The 26,614-nt window shown below is 33.7% G+C and overlaps 2 protein-coding genes across 8 annotated transcripts in view; one reads left to right on the top strand and one right to left on the bottom strand.

Annotated features, from left to right (window-relative positions):
* Positions 1–315: 315 nt before the first annotated feature.
* The window catches only part of PARPBP (PARP1 binding protein), a 67,076-nt gene continuing 40,777 nt past the window's right edge, over positions 316–26,614 (bottom strand). For 4 of the 7 annotated variants that reach the window (XM_072773362.1, XM_072773361.1, XM_072773363.1 and 1 more), the window contains 5 exons: positions 20,150–20,333; positions 18,400–18,578; positions 16,165–16,246; positions 4,260–4,395; positions 316–3,626 (listed from right to left, as the gene is read on the bottom strand). In XM_072773362.1, coding sequence (XP_072629463.1) covers positions 3,286–3,626; positions 4,260–4,395; positions 16,165–16,246; positions 18,400–18,578; positions 20,150–20,333 — 922 coding nt within the window. In that variant the 3' untranslated portion in view covers positions 316–3,285. Of the gene's footprint in view, positions 3,627–4,259; positions 4,396–10,324; positions 10,442–16,164; positions 16,247–18,399; positions 18,579–20,149; positions 20,334–26,614 lie in introns of those variants that run through there. The other 3 variants (XR_012005996.1, XM_072773365.1, XM_072773366.1) reach the window with 3 other exon arrangements.
* On the top strand, positions 1,773–2,600 carry PMCH (pro-melanin concentrating hormone). The gene is made up of 2 exons (XM_072771592.1): positions 1,773–2,049; positions 2,394–2,600. Exons 1-2 carry the CDS (start codon positions 1,801–1,803, stop codon positions 2,598–2,600), a joined length of 456 nt encoding a protein of 151 aa, XP_072627693.1. The 5' UTR covers positions 1,773–1,800.

The following is a 26,614-nucleotide window of genomic DNA, read 5'->3' as shown; positions in this document are numbered from 1 at the left end:
CAAAGTTTCTCATGGATCTTGAAAAGCTTGAAAAACTGAAAAGCTGAAAAAGCTGATGTTAAGACTTATATGAAAAAAAAATGGACAAAAGTACTCAGGAACTGCTATAGAAAAAAAACTGGTAGATGAATAGGAGGCTGGGAAACCTGACCTAACAGTTATCAAAAATTATTTTAAAATTATAACAATTAAGACTAGATTTGGCAGTGAAATAAGAGTTCAGAAAGAAACCCACATGTAGAAAGTTGATATACTACAGAGATGTCAGTGCAGATTAGTGGAGACAAGATGAAGAAATGTGTAAGGACCTCAGGAAAAAGTAAAATTGTATTTTTATTCTACGTCATATACAAAATTTCAGATGAATTAAGAATTTAAATGTAAACATCAAAACATTTAAACTTTAGAATGTATAGATATATGTTAATGATCTCGTAATTGGAAAAAAATTTCTAACATGTTGAAAGTACTAACCATAAAGAGAAAGAAAAATAAATTTAAACAATAAAATTTAGCAGTTTGATTCACCAAAAGACACCACAAAGGGGTTGAGAAGACAAGTCACAAAGTGAGAAAAAAAATATTTAAAACACACTTAACTAACAAAGAATAATATCCAGGATATATAAAGAATTCCCATAATCAATATGAGAAAGACAAACCACCCAAAGAAAAATGGACACAGATTTTTTTAAAAGGGCATTTTATATAAGAGGAATGATAAACATCTAGAAAGACACTCAACTTCTTTAGTTCATCAGAGAAATGCAAATTAAAAGGACATTAAGATACCCAAGTAGTGGTTAGGACTTGGAACAATGGGAACTGTCAAACCTTGCTGGTGGGAGCTTTAATTGGCTACTACTATTCTGTAAATATTTTGGCATCAGTAGAGCTGAATATGTGTATTCCAGGACTCAGAAATTCCATACCTAGGAATATACTGTAGAAAAAATTTTGCACATATGTACCAGAAGATGAATAAAAGAATATATTATCTTACTTGGTGGGGTCAAAATGAAAAATTATAGTTAAATGTTTAAGAATCATTACAACATATTTATCCAAAATTGATATTTATGGGACATAAAAATATTCTCTTCATGGACTTCTTATTCATTAATTGTTAAATTCATTAATAAATATAATATTCTTTTGTAAATGCAGAGATAAAACACACCTCACAGGTCAACTTTTGATATATTAGGAATGACTTTTTGTCCACACTGACAGGCATATATACTTTAATCACCAAAGACTAAACTGAGCATTTATGTAAGAAAATCCTTTTTAAAGATTCTTTCAATTTAGTCAGGATTAAAAAGTAAATAACACTTAGTTAGTCAGGATTAAAAGTAAATAACACTTTTATCTTTATCAACTTCAAATAAAATAACTTTAGTTTTAATGTCATACTTAATTGGAAAATTTACAGAAGAAAACAATAAGAATATGGAGAGCCTGGTGTCCTATGGTCTTCCTTAATAACAATCCATTTTCAAGAGACTGTAATCTACTCAAAAGAAAGCATTCTACCAAGGATCTTAATCGGATTCTGAGAAAATTCAGACTCAAAATAAACAATATGCTACTAAAACCAAAACAATGTAGGTATTAGCAGCTATACAAGGGGTTCGCCTCTATCTGATGAGTCATTTCTAAAATGATGAAAGTCTAGGTCTTTGAAGTGTTTTCTATTCAAGCTGGAATATATATAAGGTAGGAATCACAGAGTAGGTTGAGAAATTTTTCTTCATTTTACATACCCTTACTTGACTCGATGCAAACATCAAACTAAGAATGGCAAAAATGAGTCTTTCTTCCTACCTATTAATACTAACTTTTTCTCTGTTTTCTCAAGGCATTTTACTTTCAGCATCCAAGTCCATAAGAAATTTAGAAGACGACATGGTATTTAATACATTCAGACTGGGAAAAGCCCTTCAGAAGGAAGATACTCCACAAAAATCAGTTGTTGCTCCTTCTCTGGAACAATATAAAAATGATGACAGCAGTTTCATGAATGATGAGGAAAACAAAAATTCAAAGGTGAGTAGCATGTGATTTATCCTTTCTCTGATGGAAATCTGAATGATTTTTATGATATCTTTGAAAGTAAGTTGATACTTTTATAAACAGAAGTATATATAATATAAACAGTCACATTATGCTTTAGGACAACAATAAAATTTCATACATATCAGGTTGTTCTTCCACTCTGGACAATACTTCTTATCCACAAGTTTTTTTCCCAAAAACTTGTATCTAACGTATTTTTAAAGAGTCAAAACAGTGCAAAATATCTCTGAACTGATCAATGAGAATATTATAAATATATTATAGTTCTATTACCAGTAAGGCAGCTAAAACACAAATCAATCTTTTCTTTACAGAACACAGGCTCCAAACATAATTTCTTAAATCATGGTCTGCCACTGAATCTGGCTATAAAACCTTATCTTGCACTAAAAGGATCCGTAGCTTTTCCAGCTGAAAATGGAGTTCAGAATACTGAATCGACACAAGAAAAGAGAGAAATTGGGGATGAAGAAAATTCAGCTAAATTTCCTATAGGAAGGAGAGATTTTGACAGTGAGTAGTCTTTTTAAAATTCAATTCTTATATCTAATACCATAAAATAGAATTCTGAGTTTAACTGGATTTGGATCCAATCTTAACAAAATAAAATAAGACCATGGTTTAATTACACTTGACATTAAGTGACCCCTGCCAAAGATGTGGGGCTAAAAAGCATTTAAGAGTTATTGTGATTTTGATTTATTCAGAATTAGCTGTATTAGACCCATTCTCTCATTTCTAATAAATTCTGTGTGATAATAGTGCTTTAAGCAATTTAAACTTTTTTTTCCCTCCAGTGCTCAGGTGCATGCTGGGAAGAGTCTATCGACCTTGTTGGCAAGTCTGAAACCTGTTGGACCACATCATCATTTCTGAAGAAAACAAAATCATTTAACTGTCTGTCAGAGAAAAAGCTCTTAACATTACTATAACTTGTATTATGTTAAATGTCTGCTTTAAAAGAAGTTATTAAGATGTATCTGTAGCCTAAATGATATGCTTTATCTGTGCATTAAACTTTGTGAATATTCTGCATAATTATGACTTACTAGTGTTTTTTAAATGCTTAACATACTAATCTTATATACACTTCAGACTAATATAACAAAGGATCACAACTTACACCTTGATCTCTTAAAAATTAAGTAGATGCCCCTGGTGAATGGTTAAATATACACAGAAATCTAAAGCACATAAAAAACAAATTCATAGCCTAAAAAATTGAGTTAACTTTGTCTGGCCAGTAATCAATTTATTCTTGGCCGTACACTTGTTATTTTTTGCTACTCCAACTATTTTGCCACACAATTTATTCTGGAAATTGTTTGATGTCTTGGGTATCTTAACATTTTTATGTTGCGCTGGTTCATTTTCATAATCACAGAGATTATTTTTATCATCTAAGTCCACCTGTTTCCTTTTTGAGCTTTTACTTCCTGTCTGACTACTTGGTTTTCTTGCTACTTTTTCACTTTTACTTCTGTCCAGATGAACATTTCCAGAACTTGTTCCAATTGTTGGCCTTCCAACAGATGAATTTACACCTTCTGTTATGCAAGATGAAAAGAGGAAAGAAATTTTATAATATTTAGTATTATTCCATGTGAAAATTTTACAATAAACTTTAAAAATCACTAAAGAATATTTAAAATTTTGATTTATAATCACATAACACTATAAATTACATGATGAGCAAATACAGCTACATTACTATCCCATTACTTTTCATTTTACCATTTACCATATCATTTATTATCCTTCCAAACTACAAATATTTGTTTTGTTTGAATGCATGACAAGTTATTTCTTAAATACATTTACTTAAATCAAACTGTGTCCTATTCCTCCTAGATTCATACTTAGATTTAACTTTTTAAATAAACCCAGGTCTTAAAAATATAAAATTTTACATTTTACATTTCATACTTTGCAAAACAAAATCTAGTTTTAATTAAGTTAAAACCAATGTGGGACGCCTGGGTGTCTTAGTTGGGTAAGCATCTGCCTTTGGCTCAGGTCCTGATCCTGAGATCTTGGGATCAAGTCTGCTTCTCCTTTCTCCCGCTGCTCATGCTTTTTCTCCCTCTCCCTCTCAAATAAATAAATAAAATCTTAAAAAAGAAAACAATTAATACACTAGAATTAAATAGTCATTTAATTACTCAAATAAGTTCAATTACCAGAAAAGTCATTTTCCACGTGAAGGATAGACAAAGGCTTTGATGCTGAATTAATATCATTCCATTTATCCTTGCTTATTGTGCAGTCGTCTTTGTAAGTACAAGTAAACTGAGATCTAATTAAGGTTTGCTTCATCTAGTAACAGGAAGAAAGAAGATTTTGCAATTTATTTTATTTGATTTATTTTGATTTATTCTTTTTATCCAGATAGAAATATATTCTACAGTAATCAAGATATAAAAATTTCCCTTAAAAATTTCATTATGCAATGGAAACTTTTAACCCTTGATGTTTCATAGTTTACAATCGCATCCATTGTTACAACTGGCATTTTTGTTATTTTTAGTAATACCAGCTTTATGCAAACTTTTTATAGTTTTTGTAAGAGTTGAGAAAAATCAATTTTAGATTCCAGAATATGTGACTACTTGAATATTTAGGAAAATAAGAAAGATGATTCAAATATACCATTCTAGGAAGATATGACCAAGTGATTGAATGGTCAGATATTCAAAATAAACTCTTGCATTTATCTTCAAAGATCATAAGTAGGAGAAAATCAGAAAGCTAAATTTAATTCTTTTTTTTTTTTTTTCTAAATTTAATTCTTAACTACAAAAAAGGATGTCAAAAAAGTAGCTTTGGTAATGTATTCTGCAAACATAAAACCAGTGGCTGTTTTAGGGATAGAAATTAATTTCAGAACAAAGTAATGTATATGGATAATGCAAATTTCAGTAATCATAGCTGATGTGTAATGAAGTCTAGTTATCATGAGGAGATAACTTCAAATTGAGATGTCAAAACATTTTCAGAAATAGATGTTTAAATTTCAGATAAATGAATAAAGAGGACCTCAACAATTCAAAAATTTAACACTTCAAAACAATTACATTATGCTGAACATTACTTACAAAATATTGGTTGATACAGTTCATAAAGTATGAAATAGCACTTTATATATTTCATATTGACTAGTTTAATATTATATTATACATTCAGAAAGATTACTGTATTAATCAACTTAAATGTTTGCAAAAATAATGGCAGTGAAATTCACAGGCTTCAGTTTAAAAGAAATTAAATTAATCCAGTTGCTTCATAAGAGCAAGTGTTTCCAAAGGGCACCTGGGTGGCTCGGTCGGTTAACCATCCAATTTTCTATTTCAATCTCAGCGTCCTGAGATTGACCCCCAGGCCAGGCTCCATGCTCAGCGAGGAGTTTGCTTCTCTCCTTCTCCCTTTCCCTTTGCCCCTTCCCCCATGCTTTTGCTAGCACCTATTCTCTCTAAATAGATAGAAAGAAAGATAGATGATAGATAGATAGATAGATAGATAGATAGATAGATAGATAGATAGATGATAGATCTTTAAAAAAAAAGGCAAAAAGCAAGTGTTCCCAGGATGACAAGTTTTATATCCTTCTGACAAATGGTATGTCTATGAGAGTTCCAGTTCCCAGATCATTAAAAGTCATGTTTAATTTGCTTCAAAATTTAGACAACTGGAGTTTGATAGCGTCCATTTTAAGCACAAAAATTCACAAAATTGAAAGAAATGTGAAAATGTAAAAAATCAAAAACTATTTTAAACAATACAAGAGAGTAGGCTCTTGATTATGGATGACGGATCCTGAATCTATATGAATATAACTACCACTATACAGTTTCCATCATGAGATGCCCTAAAATATAACTAAAGGGTTTTTTTTTAATTTTTATTTATTTATGATAGTCACACAGAGAGAGAGAGAGAGGCAGAGACATAGGCAGAGGGAGAAGCAGGCTCCATGCACCGGGAGCCTGACGTGGGATTAGATCCCGGGTCTCCAAGATCGCGCCCCAGGCCAAAGGCAGGCGCTAAACCGCTGCGCCACCCAGGGATCCCATAGCTAAAGGTTTTAACTAGACTTTTTTCTGGACTTTAGTAATTCCAAAAATACAGAATTAAATCAAATAATAAAGCTATTAAAATAAATTTTGGTAATAAAATGAACTTTATAAGTTTATATTACATCACATTATTACTATAATGTTATCAAAAACCTTTTATTTCTATCTGCAAAACCAGTACTGTTGAAATATCTTTAATATTATCATTATTATTATCTGTGACATCCCACAACATATCTTTCATTGGATCAGAGTTACTGCTTAGGGAAAATTTTAAACTTATTGCCCAAAATTAGTTATAAAGAGTATGGTAAGCCCACGAACGCAAATGAATGCTAGGTGACTATCACTTTCATAGTACCCAGACGGTGAATGCACCTGTGAGTGGCTTGGAGGATTCTAGCATCCCACCACAGAATCTGTATCAGCACTACCCACAAAACACTCTAAATATAAATACAATAATTATATATTTAGTACAAAAAATTGACAAAACACAAGAGACTCCTAACTCTGGGAAACTTACAAAGGGTAGTGGAAGGGGAGGTGCGCGGGGGGATGGGGTGACTGGGTGATGGGTACTGAGGGGCACACTTGACAGGATGAGCACTGAGTGTTATACTATATATGTTGGCAAATTGAACTCCAATAAAAAAATATACATATAAAAAAAGAAAATTGATGTTTTCTCAATCTCATGGTTCGCAAAAATAAACATTTCTTTAGAAAGCTGTGTTATTTTTAGTAATTTTTGACGTAAATACAGTGACAAAATAAGTGCATAGCCCTCTTTATACTAGATTTCCTATCTTCAGGCCTCCTAGAGAGAAATTCGTGAGCCTCGGTGACAGTAGGGTAATTTCAGAAAACCAGAATTATAAGGCAATGGATTTTTAAAATACTGAGCATGAATTCAGATGTGAAAGGAAATAGTTAACCACTTTATACACTACAAAAAATATCACTTATAAAAATATCAAAACCTCAGAACCACAACAGTTCTATGGTAATCTTGGAATACTTATGTCCAAAAGAAGTAACTAAGTAGTTACATTGAAGGTATTTGTTTTTCTTTTTGTAAGAAATTATATATGGGTTTTCTTTTCCCTGCCCTTACAAAAATTTCTTTTTTTTAAAATCAATTATGACTTAGTTCCAACTATGTGATAGGCACCCAGAATATTAAAGAGATTACTAGGATGACTCTTATAATCAAGACATTCTACTTATAAAACCTGTTGTTGACCTGCTGCTGGAAGAAATAATAAATAAATTGGATAACAGACTCAAGACTGAAAAGATGTCAGAAAGCTAGAACCATAAGTAGAAAATAATAAGATGAAGATGAATGAGGATAACCAAACTCCTATATTTAAGATCAAAATATCCATTACAGATGATGATGAGGAAAACCTGACTTAAAAGTAACAAATGAAAAAGACCTAGAGATTTTCACTGATCATGCACAAAAAGATGCACAATGATGTGATGGGAAAGGAATCAGATTTGCAGTTAAAAGAACTGCCTTCTAATACCGGCCCTATCACTTATAAACTAGATGATTTCAGGTAAACCTCTAAACCTTTCATTTATCCACAAATAGGAATAATATTTATTTCACATAACTGTCAGAATTAAATACAGGTAAAAAAAGGACTATATAAGTTCTAGAGATCCATGTAGACACCATGCAATTAATTAATGCAATAACATATATGGGGATAATTTTTCTGCAGAGTAAGAAATATGTTAAATTGGATTCCTCAGGACCAGGCCAGCTCTAAAATTATTCTAGGAATGCCACTCAAAAACTGAACTTATAATCAGCATCTTCATTTTAGTTATTGAAACAATACAAAATGCACTGGCTTGTATTCATAACTTAAAAGAGATTGCTTTTCCTTTGTTCATAAAAGTTGAATTTTTCTGCACAAGATTAGTGGCTACATAGAATTGAGATTACTTCCTGTTGTAAATCTTCCAAATCTTTCTGTGTATTTGATTTGGAATCACAAACAAGCAAAACAATTCCCTCTTGAAAGTGCTTTTGAAGTACTAAACAACTAAGAATAATGTCCAGATTCATACATGGCTGTTAAAATCATTTTATGTTCAAATCACATGACAGAAAAGGATTGAATGTTTTCCTTTGTAGAGTGATTTCCCCCCTTTGGAAAGATTTCTATCCACAGTAAAATTGCAATGAACTTCAAACTTGCCAAGAATTGGAAAAGTCCTTTTGCCACAAGCTCTTTTTAAATTGGAATTATTAGTAGGTTCCCACTTTGAGGAAAATAGTACTTCACATAGGAAAGCCTGACTCCTGTTAAATCAAAACAAATGAGTCAAAACACCAAAAAGTGGCAGTCATTCTCAGAGTTAGCTGCACTAAGATAATGAAAGTGGTAAGCCTCATTATGCTGATAAATATATCAGCAAGTTCGAAAAAGGAAATTAAATTTAAAAAATTATAAAAAAAAGAAAAAGTAAATTATTCTCAAAATACATAGGTAATATATAACTGAAAATAAATTCTAAATTTATCTTTTCATATATTATTATCTTTTCAAAAGAACAAATTTGCTACCCTTAATGGTATATGGATTGTAAATGCATCAAATAATTTCTTCGTCAGTGAAATTTCACTTATTTTGTTAAGAAAGATAATAGTAGCATTACTACACACAATAGTAGCAAAAGTAGTAGCATTATTTTTTTATAACTCTTCACTATAATTACTATGCCTTTACTTATTCTTTGGAAATAGCATGACGTCTTTGAAGTCTTATACTTGAATACAAACCCTGCTCTTTTACTTACTAACTATAAGACTAGAAAATGATGCCTTCTAGAAGTGAACAAGGATTAACTGGAATGAAGGATATAAAATGCCTAATATAACACTTGACACTTTGTAGGTACTCAATAAATGCCAATTTATTTCAGCCCAATGAATTCAACTTTAGTTTCATTTAATACAAACATCCCATTTTCATTCTACTGAAAAACGCTGCTCACTCTCTTAGTCTTTGCTTAATGTCACCTTCTCAAAAAAACCTCTACTGAGCATCCTATCTATCCATTTATTTATTTATTTATTTATTTATTTATTTATTTATTTTTAAAGATTTTACTTATTTATTCATGATAGACACACGCACACAGAGAGAGAGAGAGAAAGAGAGAGAGAGACAGACAGACAGACAGACAGACACAGGCAGAGGGAGAAGCAGGCTCCATGCAGGAAACCCAATGCGGAACTGATTCCGGGACCGGGATCATGCCCTGAGCCAGAGGCAGCCGCTCAACTGCTGAGCCACCAGGAGTCCCTGAGCATCCTATTTAAAGCCAAAACACACACAAAGGAACACACTCTCCTTACTCCCTTCTGCAGCTTTATTTCACTCCACAGCACTACTAACCTTCTAATGCTCCCCGTGATTCACTTGTTTTGTTCATTATTTGCCTCTCCCAACTAAAATGGAAGCTCCATGAATGAAACCCTTAGTATGGCAACTGGTGACCTGCTCTGGCCCTCCTGCGGCCCTCCCCTCCTTACTGGACTAGCCTCTTGCTCTAGGCTCAAGGACTTACAGTTTATGGCGAGGGTGATGGAGAGTAGAGTGTGCACACCTCTTGGTGGAGTGTTCCTGAGTGTGGCACAGAATAAGGGTTGAAAGGGGATCCAGGAGTGGGCCAATGACTTTTGTTTATATTCTTGTATCCCAGCCCTACAAATATTTGGGGAAGACCTGTCCATGAGGGCAAGGTTTTTGTCTGTTTTGTTCACTACCCTATTCCTAGTGCCTAGAACATTGGTACCCAGGAGGCATTTAATAATACATGTTGGTGAATGAATCAATTAATAAGTAAAATTTTAACAGTATAACAAGAGCAAGAGGAAGGCATGAGGGAACAGAGACATGAGTAAGCAAAGCTTAGAGAAAGAAAGAGACTTACAGAATGGATTCTACTCCTTAACAGAACGAAAGGAAACCATGTGATACAGAAATGAGAGAAGTAGATGGGCAAAGAACAGCTAAATCACTCTGAGGACAAAAGCTTTGAGATAGAAAAACATGTCTAGACAAAGTAAACTCCTCTATTCAACAGAATGGTGATGCCATTGGGTAAAGGAACAAGAAAGATGCATACACACAGGGAAAACCTACCTCATATTTAGGTACTGAGAATTATGCATCTGAGTCTGTAGGCCCTATTATATCCACCGTCCCTTTACGGGTCTTAAATAGTCCACCTTTCTCAGGTTCTCATGCACATAATAAGCCCTACAAAAAAAAAAAAAAAAAAAGAAAGAAAAAACTATTCCTTAAAACCACAAAAGCCACATTTTCCTTAACCTTGCCTCATACTATTTATTCACTTATTTTCTACAACTACCCAATATACAGTCTATACCACTGAGATAATCTAATACTTTCATCAGGTTATGTGCTCAGCTTGGAAGTCTCTCTTCCATTCTATTTAAATCTTATTCTCATCTCTCGTGGTCAGAGCACCATTTCCTTTACTTATTGGTCTCTAGTTATTTCTTTTGTGGTTATCTAATCCACCAGAACTGCAACTGTTTTTATACTCTGCTAGCCACATGTAGTATATCCCAGGACCCTGGGATCATGACCTGAGCCGAAGGCAGACACTTCACCGACTGAACCACCCAGGTGCCCCATTCTGTGCCATTTTATGTGCCGCAAATGGATCCTCAAAGGACTCAGACATTTTCTGTTTCCTGAGTCTCTAAGACTGGAACCCATATGCAACTTTATATTAGTAAGAGAGACCTCCCGTCTGTTCCCTACGTCTTCTAAGTATCAACTGATATAAAAGGACCAATTAGGCTTTGGGAAAAAATTACAATCATTTTATCTTCTGGAAATACCATTTCTTTCCTATTTTCTCCTCTCCTTCTGGGACTCTAATTGGGCACATTAGACATGTTAGACTTTTTCTAATTTTTCTAACAACCTATCTTCAAGTCTAGTTTTGCAACCTAATGCTACATCCAGTCTACTATTAAAATCAAGTAATGAGTTCTTAATTTCAGATAATGTTTTTACAGTTCTGGAATGGCTTCTATACAGTTTCATAGATTTTAATTCTCTGCTGGAATTCCCCAATTTTTCATTCATTTTGCCCTTCTTTTCCTAACTTTTACATATCAAAAAATATTCAATTCCTTGTCAGCTGATTCAAATATCTGGATTATCTGTGCATCTGCCACTATTGTTAGTTTTCCCTCTTAATTAAAAGACAAGACTTCCTATTTCTTTTCATGTCCAGTATATTTTATTTCATGCTGGATACTGTGTGTAAAGAAAGTGTAGAGGCTCCCGATGAAGAACCTTCTTCCACTAGACAAGGTTTCCCTTGTCTCTAGTAGGTAGACATAGCAAAGGGCTGATAACCTCAGTGCAGTCAGGGACTGGGCTGACCAAGAGCTCAATTACATGTGTCATAACTTACATCTGACTTCTGATTCTAATCTCTTCCTCAGGAATGTCCTTCCCTGGCTTTAAGTCAAGAACGTTGTGAATCTCTATCATCTCTGACCTAAAAGTCTGGGTGGGGGGAGGAGGGTTCAGTTTGCCTTTCAGAGGTTTATACATTGTACTCTTTGGCCTCCCATCTTACTTCATTTCCAAATATGACAAATATGTGAAAGGAGACAGCCACATGTTGAACGTGGGTCCCACTCCTCAAGCAGAGCCTTGTCTTCTAGCTCGCTCAAGAGCACAGACAATATTAGTTTACCAAACAAGCTCTTCGGCCTCCCACTCAGCTTCAAAATCCAGAATATGTGCGCTAGGTAAAAATAACCATGCATTCAGGGCTCCTAAAGGTTCCAAACTGTTGCCAGCCCTCAAGATATCCACAGTCTTTGTTGGTCCCTCTTTCTACCAGTAGTTCCTTTATGTGGTCAAATATCAATCCTTGGCATGTATCTAAAACTGGCAAATAATCCTGGGGAAGAAAGAAGCTGATAATAAGGTGCTCACCTCAGAAGGACTTTACCCTCCTCAGATTTTTAGTTTACTTAAACCACTTTGTTTACATAGCTTTCCTATGTCTTTAAAATATATTCTCTCCCATTTATATGCTTTTCATTTTGTTATTGTAGCAGAAATTGTTTTCTGCCACCGTATCCTAGCTCCAAACAGAAGCCTCTAAGACCGTTAGTGATTTCTTGATTCTGTTCCCTCCTTATTTGAGAGCATTTTATTTTCTCCTCAGTTACATTTTGAAGGCCGCATACTTTGTTATTCCTCATTTTCAGTAGCCTGAGGAATGGTGGACACAGCAGAGGAGACAGTTTGAAAATGTTCTGGGTGCTACACTTTCTCGTAGGAGTTTATTATGCATTATATGTACTGTAAGAAGGTTTACTCCGTCTACTTAGCCACTATATCTCATTCAAATGGAAGGGGGTCATTTGGATCATTTCCCCAGTTCATCACATGGCATTGGAGGCTTCATCTGTGTAAGTATATAAGTTCTAGCGTTCATTTTTCACATTTTAACCACATTACTCATTACTATCTAGTTGCCACTTTTTTATTATTATTATTATTATTATTCATGAGATACACACAGAGAGAGGCAGAGACACAAGCAGAGGGAGAAGCAGGCTCCCTGTGAGGAGCCCAATGCAGGACTGGATCTCAGGACCCCAGGATCATGATCTGAGCCGAAGGCAGATGCTCAACTGCTGAGCCAGCCACCCAGGCATCCCTCGTTGCCACTTCTACTATTTCTCTAATAAGGGGGGAAGGAAAAAAAAGGAACACACGCACTTAGTTGGCCCCTCAGTTTGGGATATATTAGTGATAATTCTCACTAGTATAGTATCTGGGGACTGTGGCTATATTGTTATTAAGTCATATTGTGACTCTTCCCCCCAAAATCTTCAGATTCTTTCCTTGGCCTCATTTTTGAAGTTATTGTATCTAGTTGTATTATTCTTTATTGTTTGCTCTCGATGAATGCTTTTGCTAGTTACTATTTTATAGACATTGTAAGGAGAGAGAAATTCTATGAGTTAAGCTCAATCTAACATTTTAATTTGGATGTACCCAGAGTTTTCTAAGACTCTAAAAGTTCAACTTGGATATCTATTTAAGAATTTTCCAACACCATGAGCATTGGGCTGCCTGACTACTTACAAAGGTACCAATTATAGCCAGTCTATTTTCAAACCACCTAAACCCTAATTTTCACTGTCCTAGCTACTCTATGTTTTAAAGATCCAGCATTTTCCTGATCAGCTCACTTAAATTACTAAATCAGTTACTGCTGATTATCCTATGTATTATTGTATGTATATGGGCAAAAACATTAAACTCAGAATAAGGAAAACACCTGTACATGGGACTTTTCAGTTGTGCCTGATGCACAAAATACTGCTAAACCATGAAAGGAATACAATTAATTTACAGAGATATAAGGAGGTAAGTATCCTTAAAATAAAATCTTAAAATCTTTTAAGAAAGAGATATGAGGATACTTGTATAAACTGCTTGAAATGGGGGATGAGGGGGTGTTGGGATGTAACCATTCCCTAAAGGTTCCTATCTATCACAGTAGAATTTATTTGACCACCATGGACAAGTTTCCTAATAAGCAATAGTAGGAAATAAAACTTGAGGACTTAAAATGAATATGGTTTCATAAGATTTTGTGATCAGAGGGGTGTTTATTTTTATTTATAAATGATAAACTAAAATCTAAGAAAAGTTCATTTGCCCCATATAATAATGACATGGATACTTCCAATCAATTATCATCTATGACATCAAAATTCTAAGTACCCTAATATTTTCTATTTTTGAAGTGCTCTTTGCAAGACACCATTTCAAATGTAAATCATGTATTCTTTCCATGATTAAAAAAGAACTATATGCCAAAAGAGCAAAAGTAACCAGACAATAAGACTTTGCTTTTATAAAGACCATTGTACAGTAAGATATAATCATAAACACCAATTCCTTCCTCTCTCCATTGCCATTTTGTGTCAGAGCTATGTAGACTAAGCCAGCTCCACTATTAAGTAAAGGTAGCAATGTAATTATCATTTCATTAGTATTTAACCATGGCTTTGCCCACATTTCATAGTAGTTATGAGATCTTGGACAAGGTGTTTTCTCAAGATTTTGGTCTCCACATCCATAAATGAGACAGCATTAGATAATATCTCCTCTACTTCCCAAAACTTTCTAAATTTGACTATACATTTTATTGTAATGAGCTGACTCTTACCAGTTTCTAAAAAAATAAAATTGAAAAAACCCACCTTATTCTTAAAATAGATTTTTTTCATTTTGATTTAGTTAATTCTAACAAAATATCCCATTGATCTTTATTCTTTATTTAAATTCAATTAATTAACATATAGTGTTAGTTTCAGAGTAGAGTTCAGTGATCTATCACATCCAGTCCAGTGCTCATTATATCACATGCCCTCCTGAATGCCCATCACCCAGTTACCCCATCCTTCCAACTCTCTCTTCCCTCCAACAACCCTCAGTTTGTTTCCTATGGTTAAGTCTCTTATGGTTTGTCTCCCCTGATTTCATCACTTTATTTTTCCCTCCCTTCTTCTACAACCCTGTTTTGTTTCTTAAATTCTACAGATGAGTGAAATCATTTGATAATTGTCTTTCTCTGAATGACTTATTTCCCTTAGCATAAAACTCTCTAGTTCAAACTATGGGAAGAGCCCAGATGTCCATTGACCAATGAATGGATAAAGAAGAGGTGGTATAAATACAATGGAGTATTACTCAGCCATCAAAAAAAATGAAATCTTGTCATTTGCGTTGACATGGGTAGAACTAAGGGGTATTATACCAATGATCTTTAAATGAAAATATTAAAGTTTGTAAGTATCCATAGCAGGGAAAAAAATTAAAGAATTTGTACATTACATTTCTGGTTCTAATAAAGTCAAAAGAATGGATTTTTTTCAAAAAGATCTTATGCCTTGACTGTAAGTGCTTATGTAATATAACAAAGGATTGACAAATTTTACTCATAGAAAAATTGTATAAAACTCCTTGACATATTCCACAGGTATTAAGTACTGACAACAAATAATAACCAAAAGAAAGATAAGACTTATTAATATAAATTGAATGGGTTTTGGGTATGAAACAGATAACTAAAAGTTCTGCGAATTGGGACTAACTTACCAAATGCAATATAAAAAGCATACAAATTAGAGTTCTTAAAGTTGTATCAAGATGAATAACTTTGATAATTTAAGGTAATTGTAAATTTTACATGAAAATTTTGAACAAATGAATGAATTCTTAACCATAGAAGAATATCTAGCACATAGCAGATGCTCAATAAATGTATGCCGAATGAGTTAAGACCAAATTTCTTTTTGAAAATAAGACCAAGAATAAAAAAGAAAAAGAAAAAAAGAAAAAAAAAGAAAAGAAGACCAAGAAAATTTTAAATACTTAAAAAAAAACACATTATTGGCTACTTACAGGAACAAATGTTTGAATGAGGGCAAACTTAGCTCAAATAAAATAAAGTTATAAAGAATAGCTCTAATCAATAAACAATCTGAAATGTTCTTGTCTTAATCTACAATGAATGATATTCTGCTGTATGTCTTCAGACAGGAACAAAATGGAAATTATTTAGTCTTTCAAGAATCAGTTTAAAATGTGAGAAATGTAAGTGAGAACATCATATCTTCTTTACTTTTGCCTTCATTCACTGAACAATATGTATTGAACACTTAAAATAGCAAGTACTTAATTCTTTCCTTCATTTAGGTACAGCAGATTGAATAAACCAAAGACTAATCAGCCACGATTATATAAGAGTAAAGTTTCTATATGTCACTGCCATAACTCATTTTCCATTTAAGTCTTATGGCTCCAAGTACAATGTATATTTATAATATCCAGCTCAGCTTTCTATTTTTCTTCTACAAATAAAACCATTTTTATCATTTTTATGACAGTACATGAAACCGTACCTTAATTTTTTTCTCTTGCATTGACTTACAGATGCGTTCTCTTAGAGATTTCATTGATGAATTTTTCACTTGTATGGGAGATCTATGTCCAAAAAAAGCAAAAAACATATAAACAAAAGTAGCTTTTTAACTTGTTTTTGCCCCTCTCTTACCCAAAAGCAGTTATAAAATAAAAAGACAACTGAATCTAATTGTTTATAGCACTGTATAAAAGTGTCAGTACTACTAATGAGAGTTTTAAGTATTGATAATTTGCTAAGTTAATTGATTCAGTCACTACATATTTGGGTTTCTAATATACATATGGTACTGTACAAGATATTATAAAGGATAGAAAGTAGATTCATTCATTGCCCTGAATTCAGACTCCTGAAGCCTAAGGAAATAAGATATCCACACAACTAAAATTTAAAATAAAAAAGGACAAGTGCTGTAGCAGGGGAATTCAAGAGAAAAATACAGTTTAGAAATAGGACAGTCAAAGAAGGCACAATGGAGAAAGAAACACTGGAGCTTTGGAGCCAGACAAACCTGGATTCCTCAATAAATTCCTTTCTGGCTTAATAGAGCCAGAGTCATAACCTCTTTAACTCAAAAGACTATTATATAAGGATAAAGAATAGTCTATTCTAAGAAACACTAGTTTATAACCTTATATTGACTTATATTCATACACCACATTGTCCTTAATTTTATCATTCCAATGCAGACCACTAAAAATTCACCTTACCATGAATTGGCACTTGTTTGCATAATGACAATTGCAAATGTTAAGGTAACTGTAAACAATTAAAATATGTTTGGCCACATGGTTGAGAAAAATACTTCTTTAAAGTGGATGTAGGGATTGATTTTGTTTAATAAAATTCTATAAACACAAAATAACTTTCTCTAAGAAAAGGGTAGAATTGAATCTGAGAGAAAATTTAATCATTTATGTTTTTATCTAAAAAGCAAACTTTGTTAAACAGAAGTAAAGTAAAAGAAAAACAACCAAGGTTCATTTTCTTTCCACTTTTTTCATAAATCATTGAAAGAATAAATTCTCATTGTTACGAAAATATTTGAACACTTTTAAGATAGAACATGGGAAAATTATATCACACTGAAATATAAAATAATAATCACTGAAAGCTGGTGAAGAAGATTTAAAATAAATTGGAGGACAACACTCAATGACAGGTCATTGCAAAGTTTCTCTTCAAAGAGAAAAGAAAAATAGAAGAGAGCAAACAAGTAGGATGATTTTGTAAAGTTTCTCCACAAGGTACTAAATACAATTTAAAATCGTTCTAAAACTTTACATTTTTCTACAAATGAACATTCATTAATGGACAACAATACCAACCTACTCAGTGTTTGACCTAGTTGTTGTTAAAACTGGAGTGTATCAATGTCTTGTCCAGAATATCAACACATTAATTTAGTTAAGTATTTTTCTTCATACGATGACGAACCGACATATGTCAACTCCCATGTAGTCTGGTATACATGCTCTCTCCTTTTTTTTTTTTAATTGGAGTTCGATTTGCCAACACATAGTATAACACCCAGTGCTCATCCCGTCAAGTGCCCCCCTCAGTGCCCATCACCCAGTCACCCCAACCCCCCGCCCACCTCCCCTTCTACCACCCCTTGTTCATTTCCCAGAGTTAGGAGTCTCTCATGCTCTGTCACCCTCACTGATATTTCCCACTGATTTTCTCTCCTTTCCCCTTTAATCCCTTTCATTATTTTTTATATTCCCCATCTCCTGTTCTTGTGCACAGCAGTACAATCTTTGGAGGACAGACCTTAGGTTTTGGGGTAAGACACTTGCTACTTGCTAACTGTACTGTCTTAGGCAAATTACTTAATCTCTGTCTCTCAAGTATCTAATTTTTTTGGATATCACTGAAAGATGTTGTACAAGGGCTGAGATAACATGAGTGAAAGCAGTTACCAAAGTTCTTGACATACACAGCAAAGGAAATAAATATTTCCAAAGCAAAATACAAGCGCCAAAAAATAAAAACAAAAATACTTGCCATACTCTCATAAAATACTATATGTTTATAAAAACTTTCTCATATCCAAATGTTCAATCTCCTTTTAACTTGTTTTCTCTCGTCATACTTTTCTCTAGTTTCTAAGTTTCTTACCATAATATATTTCTTTTTAATCCAAGAGGTGTTTTTTCAAAAATTCCCTTTATAGACTAAATACTCACATACATATAACTTCTACATTACTTACCTAAAAAGTGTAAGAATAGAAATTCCATTATTATGAACTGTGTTTTCATCATCATATAAAAGCTCTGCTTTGTTTTTGGTAGGCATACTGGCTGCTTCTTCATCCAAAAGAACTAGTAAAGTTTTCACAGTATCTCTGCCACAGTATGCAGTCCCATGGTTTATGGCATAAGACTTTGGCTAGAACAATAAATACTATTAAGTAGAAGTTAACAATCAAAAAAAAAAAAAGTTAACAATCACCAGAGTTGGGTGATCAGCCATTCTTTTTCATTTCTTGTGCCACTGGTCTCCTATTGTTTATGTTATAAAAAAAAAAAAAATCAATCATGGGAAATGTCTTTAAGGCACGTGATATTTCCCCCTCAAGTCATACTAAAATCAATCTTGTCACCTTCCCAAAGCATAAAAGAATATAGAAAATATAGAAAATAATAGCATAATAGCATCACAGAAAGATATTGGTTCTGGTCAAAATAACATCTGGCTTTAAGTCAGAAAATTTAGTAACTAGCTAGCTTGGTGACCTTAGCCTCAGGATTTAGCCTCCCTGTGTATTTTCTCTTTCTTATGCCAAAGAGAGTTGGGGTTCTGTTGATCTGAATACTAAACCAAATAGATGGCTGTAAAGATCTATTCAAATGCAAAAATTAAAAAAAAATGAGTTGACATTCATTCATTCAGTAATCCACTGATAAACACATACCAAGTCCTAAGCACAGTGTTTGAAGTTTAGGCTACAGAGGTAAACACCACCACTTCAAGGAACCCATAGTCTCCTTAATAAAATAAGTGAGTAACCAACAGCTGCATTACAAAAGTGCTAGTCACAGTAAGTGTTAACAAACATAAAACACATGGGGCAACAACACAGAATCTCCCCCATGTCCCATCTTCAAATACATCCAAAAACATGCATTGTTACAGAAAAACAATTAAAAATGGTTCCCAAAGACTGTGGATAGATAGATGAATAATAAAACATAAGCAAAAGTCTTTCTTCATACACAGATTATCACAGTCACACCTATGGAAGGGGGCTTTTGTTTCTTGAGTAATTAAACTGCAACAAATGGATTATCACACATACTCCCAAATTCTTTTCTACAGCTGAAAGATGGTAGCCAATTTCTCCTGTAATACTAACACTGTACAATGATTGAGTACCTATGTTAAAAAAAAAAAGGAAAAAAAACAAGAAAGAGGTAAACATTCTGGGATATATAGTTAAAAGATTACTAAGCATAGGAAAAATTCCTCATTTTGCAGGAGGCTGGTAATAGAGATAGAAACCAACAGATCATAAAGATGAAATAATTATACTTAAGAAAAATAAACTGAATAGAAACCATTTCTATTGCTGTTCTACACAGTACCTAATACAGGGATCAGAACCAGAGAAACCCAGCTCTTATTTTATATTTGAATAGATGGCAAAATAATGGTCCCATAAGAATAATTACTGAAAAACACTGTAAAACACTTTAACATCCACTAAGAATTATAAACTTCTAGTGCTACAAGGGATACTGAAGATTATCCAAAACCCCACTTTAACAAATAGAATTTGGCCCAAAGATGTTATGATTTACTCAAGTCGATAATCCTATTGAGAAACATAAATTTCCAATATCTCATAACACAGGAAAAACATTCTTCTGGCTTAAGTAGCAATAGTAAACCATTTCTATAATAAGTAGAAGTGACAATGTTTTGTATAGAAGGATAATGAAAAATAAAAAGTTCATTACCCGGGCAGGACTGATGTCAGTAGTACTAACAGCTACATCTCCTTGTTGAGAATTGATAATATTTTTAATCCTCAAATCCAAATCCTGAGCAACTTCCTCTACTGCTTTACAAAAAGGATCCCTGCTGTTCTGGCCTTTAATCAGCTGCATCTTTATCACTGAGAGTATCCAACCCCCTGCAATGCTGAAGATAGAAATAAGATCACCTTTATAATAGTATTAGAAATGACACGATGCGTATGAGCTTGAAAATAAACTTCTCAAAGTTAATCAACACTTTTAAAAAAATATGACTTTGATCTTATAAATCAAACTAACACATTTAAGAAAAGAATGAGAACTATGAGCAAGAAAATTAAGGTTTTTCTTAAAGCAAGTCATTTCAACAAAGTTACTTCTTCCCTGATTTGAAAGCTGAAGGGAAATATTTTAGTTATATATAATAACAGTTTCAGGTGCAGTGCAGCCATATACACATAATATACTTAAAATATGTACATTTAGATACAAGGTAACAGAAACACTATCTTTCAGTGAATACCTAGAATCCTACATTACTTAAATCTTAAAATCAATTGAGTAAGTTTTATTATTCTCAAATCACAGATGAGAAAATTGAGTCTCAAAAAGGTTAAACAGCTTGTCCAAGAACACAAGAGTGTTCTGGATTAGGAAGGAGGTCGTGAGGACTGACCTGAAACAGGACATTGCATTCTGATAAGAGAATTGTTATTGTGTGCAAGGGGGAAGTTAAGGCTAGTTAATATTGATCTAAAGCAAACCAAAGACTGGACCAACTATGTTCAATAGACAAGTGTTTTTAAAAACCTGAAATCAATTATTTCTTTATACTAAGCCTGAACCTGAAATGAATTTAGGTTGCAGTTCCTGCTCTAGAAGGCTGACCTAAAAAAATGTAAGAAATATATAGGAAGAAGGAGTTTGATCTATTACAAGGAAGAAATTAGAGGTGCCCAACACTAGAAGAGGACTTTTTTTTTTTTTTTTTTTTTTAAGTCAGGAGATCTCTCTCCCTAAAGGTATCCCTGGAAAGGCGGCATGGTGCTGAAGAAGAAGGTGGTATGTCCTGGCTATAAAGGCAGCTGCCTGAGCACAGAATAACAGATCCCATCTCCCACATCCTGCTTCCCACCTCTGCCTTCTACCTTGGGTATGTTATTTAACTTTTCTGTGACTTTTATGGCAGCATAAAGGAAATTATGAATTAAAGTTTTTATCCAGACTGCCTAATTGCCAGGTTTTATGTTTTGGGGAAGAAGCCAGGTTTCATAACAAACACTGGAAATATGATTGTTTACATTCAAATAGCTGTTCCAAATAGAGAAAGCAAGATAGAGAAGAAAACTGCAGAGACACTTAATGGTCGATTAGACTAGTGTCTCCCACATTTGCCTGATTATCAGAATCATATTCAGCATTTGTTTAAAATATCAACTCCAGCTCACACCCTGTTGAATCACAAACTGCTTAGAAGGATACAAAACAGTTGCATTGTTTTGAAAGTACTACAGGTGATTCTGACAACTACATAAGCTTGGGAAACATTTCATTTAAAAATAAAGGAAGAAACGAAAAGAGAAAAGAAAAGAGCTCCCTGAGAAAGGAACAATATTTACTAATCTTTATACTACCAGTTTATATTTGGCACACAGAAGAAATGATACGTTTGTTGAGTAAATGACCATTATCACACACAACAATCAAAAATGTTTAATAGTAAGACATAAGATATATATTTTTTACTATTATTGTTATTTTTGATACAAAAGTACTTATGGACTTTCCACTTACACTATGGCAGACTAAATAAATACTCTGGGGGAATATCTTACTGAATTTGGCAGGAACAGGGGGAAATCTCTAAGTACCACTTAATCTCTCCCCAAAAAAGGAAAAAACAAGAGCTAGAGTGGAAAGTTGGGAGCTGTTAAATGGGAGGCAAGCAGAATAAATGGTTTTTCCTGAAGACAAAAATCTCTGGTAGCACTTTGATCAAGACACAAAGCCCTGGGTGGAAGAAGGCAATCAGAGAATTTCAACCTGAACTAGTTGAAGGGGAAGGATTAGTATGACTTTATTAGATTTTTTTTATGTATTTTATATTCTTGAAGCTCTTTTTCTTTTTTTAAGTTTTCTATTTGGTGACAGCATAGGAATACAATGGCTTGTTTATTGACCTTGTGTCCAGCAACACTGTTAAACACTATTATTAATATTAATAATTTGTCTCTAAATTCCTGGAGTTTTCTACATCTACAATCCTATTATCATCAAATAGAACTTTATTTCTTCCCTTTTTTTTTATTTCTTCCTTTTAACTGTTAAATCTCCTTTTTCTTTTCCTTGCCTTACTACACTGAATTGAATATCTGATAGTACACTAAAAAAGAAATGATAAGAGCAAGAACTCTTATCTTGTCCTAAATCCTAAAAAGGATGCTAAAACATTTTACCATTAAGTAGGGTTTTATAGAAACCCTTTATCAGGCTAAAGCCCTTACTCTCAGTTCATTTCAGAGTGGGTAGCCCTGTCGAGTGGGTATGTTCCAATAGACTCCTCACCTTAGGCAGTCCCTGGGCTTTGTCTTTGCACTCTCAGACTCTAGTGGCTGTAAGAATAGATCTTCCGAATTGCTAAATACTCTCAAAATAAAAGCTCACTTCCCTTCTAGACTCCCCTCTCCGGCTGTCTTCCCTCCCCTAGTTTTCGGCTTATATTTTCATTACATATGCCTAATCATCAATGCATTGAAGAAGTATTTTAAAAATATGCTATCCAGCATTACTAACAATTTTCAGTGGAAGGGTCAACCGGGACCTAGTCTGCCATAAATGTGTAATCAGAAGTCTGAGTAAACTCTAAGAACTGTTATATATATATATATATATATATATATATATAGGCACTTTCTTTTTCAGTGTTTTCCCTTGATTTTCAATCAAAAGCACAGAAAGTAATTGGATGAAATGAAGCCAAAATGAAAACACAACACACTATGTGCATTCTCTGGGAAGTAATCTAATGGAAGAGTTTTGGAAAAGATTCAAAAGGATAATAAAATATGAAAGAGTGTTTTAATGTCAATTACAAGAACAAAAAAAAATGCTTTCAACAGTATTAGGTTAAAGTCACCTTTCCCTCCTTTTCTCACTCTTTCTATAAGAACAAATACACTAAAATATTAAAGATGATATAATACCCTGAGTTATATTAGGAAAAAATTTATAAGATTTGTGTTTCAGATATTATGAAGCTCAACATTTTGACCTCGGCAAAATACCTCAAACACCAGTGCTACGACCAGTCCATTGTTATACATTCTCTCCTAAGAGCCAAATATCTGCACAGCAACATGGTGGCATAATCCAGACTCTTGCTTCTAGAGACTGGCATCTCTGAAGTTTTAACTCAAATAACACCAGGACATTTGTGTTAGGCACTGGGATACAATGAACAACATATTTTCTCTTTAAGAGGTCACAACTGATCATGTTAGAAAGTGAGATACGGAGGGAGTCTGAGTGGGTGGGTAAGGGAAAAAGGAGTTATTCAGGAAGGCAACCCAGAAGATACATTATGAGTACTCTGGACAAATATTAATAGAAGAATTTAAGTGAAAAAGAGGTAAATTGCAGTTCTTTACAAACAAATGTGTCACATTAGGGCCCTAGGGCAGAAAAAGGGAAAAGAAAAACACAAATCCACAGGCTTGTATTAATACCTAGTGACTGAGACAGACCAATAAGCAATAATACAAACAGATTGGTAATACTTCACTGTAATTACTGAATATCTTTACTATATGGGTTGGCTTTCCCCTACCATATTCAAGAATTAGATAACTACTTGCTAAAACATATCTGTAAAAACTAAGTATGCGGGTGCCTGGATGGCTCAGTGGGTTAAGCATCTTCCTTTGGCTCAGGTCATGATCTCTAGGTCATAAGATGGAGCCCTCCCTGCTCAGCAGGGAGTCTGCTTCTCTCTCTCCCTGCCCTTCCCCACCACTTGTTCTCTATCTCTCTCAAGTAAATAAATAAAACCTTTAAATAAATTTTTAAAAATTAAAATTAAGTATGCTTAAAAGTACTCCATAAGATATATCAAAAATGCTTCTAGAATATTTTTAAATGAGAAAAAAATGTAACAATATTTTGGACTGGATAATTTCAACTAGATTTAACATTCTATAAATGTATTATATTTAGTCCAATAAATATTCAAGTTGCTATTATAAACTTGAAATACATAATCTTAAATAGTTGAACAACAGAGAACTACTTTATGTAACAAGAAACCCTTAATTTAAGATTTTTCAGGAAAGTATAGTATGCATTTTATGGTGGCACCTACTGGCAAAATGTAGAAATACAACCAAATTACAGCTAATATGGCCTGATGAAAAGTTGGCAGTGGAGAGGGAAGTGTGAGACTCAGTTCTTCTTTCATTTCTTCCCTGTCTATTCCCCATCCTCCTTATGATTCAACAATTATTGTGATTCCCTACTACATCTATCCTATTATACTCAGTTATAAGAATTAAACACATTTTTATCTTTAAGTTTTAAGGTTGAGAGACAGAGGCTAGAACAAGACACAGGCAGGAGTTAGAGCCTATAGAATTTCTATATCATATTGAGATTTTTGTAAGTCTTATCCTGAACCTAACATGAAATCATTGAAGGATTTTAATTACGAGAGTAATACCTGCTGTTTTAGAGCGACCACTGGCAGCAGTAAGGACAACAGGATGGGGTAACTCAAAATTGGAGGCAGAAAAAACAACTCAGAGAGAAGTGAAGAAGTTCAGGCAAGAAAGGTTAAAAGTTTGAAAACAGATTTTCCATTAAAAAAAAACAAATAAGGTAGGAATAGAGATGAGAAGAATATCAAAAATGTTAAGAAGAATTGATGGATCCTGGTGTCTGAAGGGAAAGAGAAAGGAGAAATAGGAGTTTAGGATATATTTCAGATTTCTGGTTAGGCAGCTGTAGGAAGACAAGCTTCGTCAAACGGGGCACTTCAGGAGGAGAAGTGGTATTCAGGAAAAGACAAAGATTTAGTTTGGAACATCTTAAGTTTTAGTTGCCCTTGAGGTCACAACATATAGTTAAAGATATATTTTTGAAATTCAGCAAAGAGGTTTGAAATATAGAGTAATAATTTGCATATATGCAGTCCCAGTACGTGGAAAATAAGAGAATGAAATCTCAGAAGTACAGGGAAAAGAGTTCTAAGAAAGAAAACCATCAAATTTGAAGACTCAAAAGAGACCAAAAAAGTCCACACCAACTAGATCACAAGTGATCTTTTGCAGAACAGCTTCAATAGAGTGGAAAAGTGAATTACCGTGAGTCAGTTAAGTACAGACAAGTAAATAAATACTGAGTGTCTACTCCTCCAGACACTGTGCTAGGACTAGGGAATATTAGTGCAGAAAACCAATAAAACCCTCATAGACTTTATAGCCTGGGGAGAAATACATATTAAACAATTAGAAATCAATGCCCAGAAGTGAGTGGCATTTCTATACACTAACAATGAGACTGAAGAAAGAGAAATTAAGGAGTCAATCCCATTTACAATTGCACCCAAAAGCATAAGATACCTAGGAATAAACCTAACCAAAGAGGAAAAGGATCTATACCCTAAAAACTACAGAACACTCCTGAAAAAAATTGAGGAAGACACAAAGAGATGGAAAAATATTCCATGCTCATGGAATGGAAGAATTAATATTGTGAAAATGTCAATGTTACCCAGGGCAATTTACACATTTAATGCAATCCCTATCAAAATACCACGGACTTTCTTCAGAGAGTTGGAACAAATTATTTTAAGATTTTTGTAGAATCAGAAAAGACACCGAATAGCCAGGGGAATTTTAAAAAAGAAAACCATAACTGGGGGCATCACAATGCCAGATTTCAGGTTGTACTACAAAGCTGTGGTCATCAAGACAGTGTGGTACAGGCACAAAAACAGACACATAGATCAATGGAACAGAATAGAGAATCCAGAAGTGGACCCTCAACTTTATGGTTAACTAATATTCGACAAAGGAGGAAAGACTATCCACTGGAAAAAAGACAGTCTCTTCAATAAGTGGTGCTGGGAAAACTGGACATCCACATGCAGAAGAATGAAACTAGACCACTCTCTTTCACCATACACAAAGATAAACTCAAGATGGATGAAAGATCTAATGTGAGACAAGATTCCATCCAAATCCTAGAGGACAACACAGGCAACACCCTTTTTGAACTCGGCCACAGTAACTTCTTGCAAGATACATCCACGAAGGTAAAAGAAACAAAAGCAAAAATGAACTATTGGGACTTCATCAAGATACAAAGCTTCTGCACAGCAAAAGATACAGTCAACAAAACTAAAAGACAACCTACAGAATGGGAGAAGATATTTGCAAATGACATACCAGATAA

This window comes from Canis lupus, chromosome 13 (assembly GCF_048164855.1).
Source record: "Canis lupus baileyi chromosome 13, mCanLup2.hap1, whole genome shotgun sequence".
NCBI classification, from domain to species: Eukaryota; Metazoa; Chordata; class Mammalia; order Carnivora; family Canidae; genus Canis; species Canis lupus.
This window is presented reverse-complemented; position numbering and strand designations above follow the sequence as displayed.

What these genes read in the sequence shown, in the direction of transcription:
- PMCH (XM_072771592.1), top strand. Translation starts at nt 1,801, where the DNA reads ATGGCAAAAATGAGTCTTTCTTCCTACCTATTAATACTAACTTTTTCT. An exon ending in AGGAAAACAAAAATTCAAAG is followed by an intron (nt 2,050 to 2,393) that starts GTGAGTAGCATG and finishes TTTTCTTTACAG; the next exon opens with AACACAGGCTCCAAACATAA.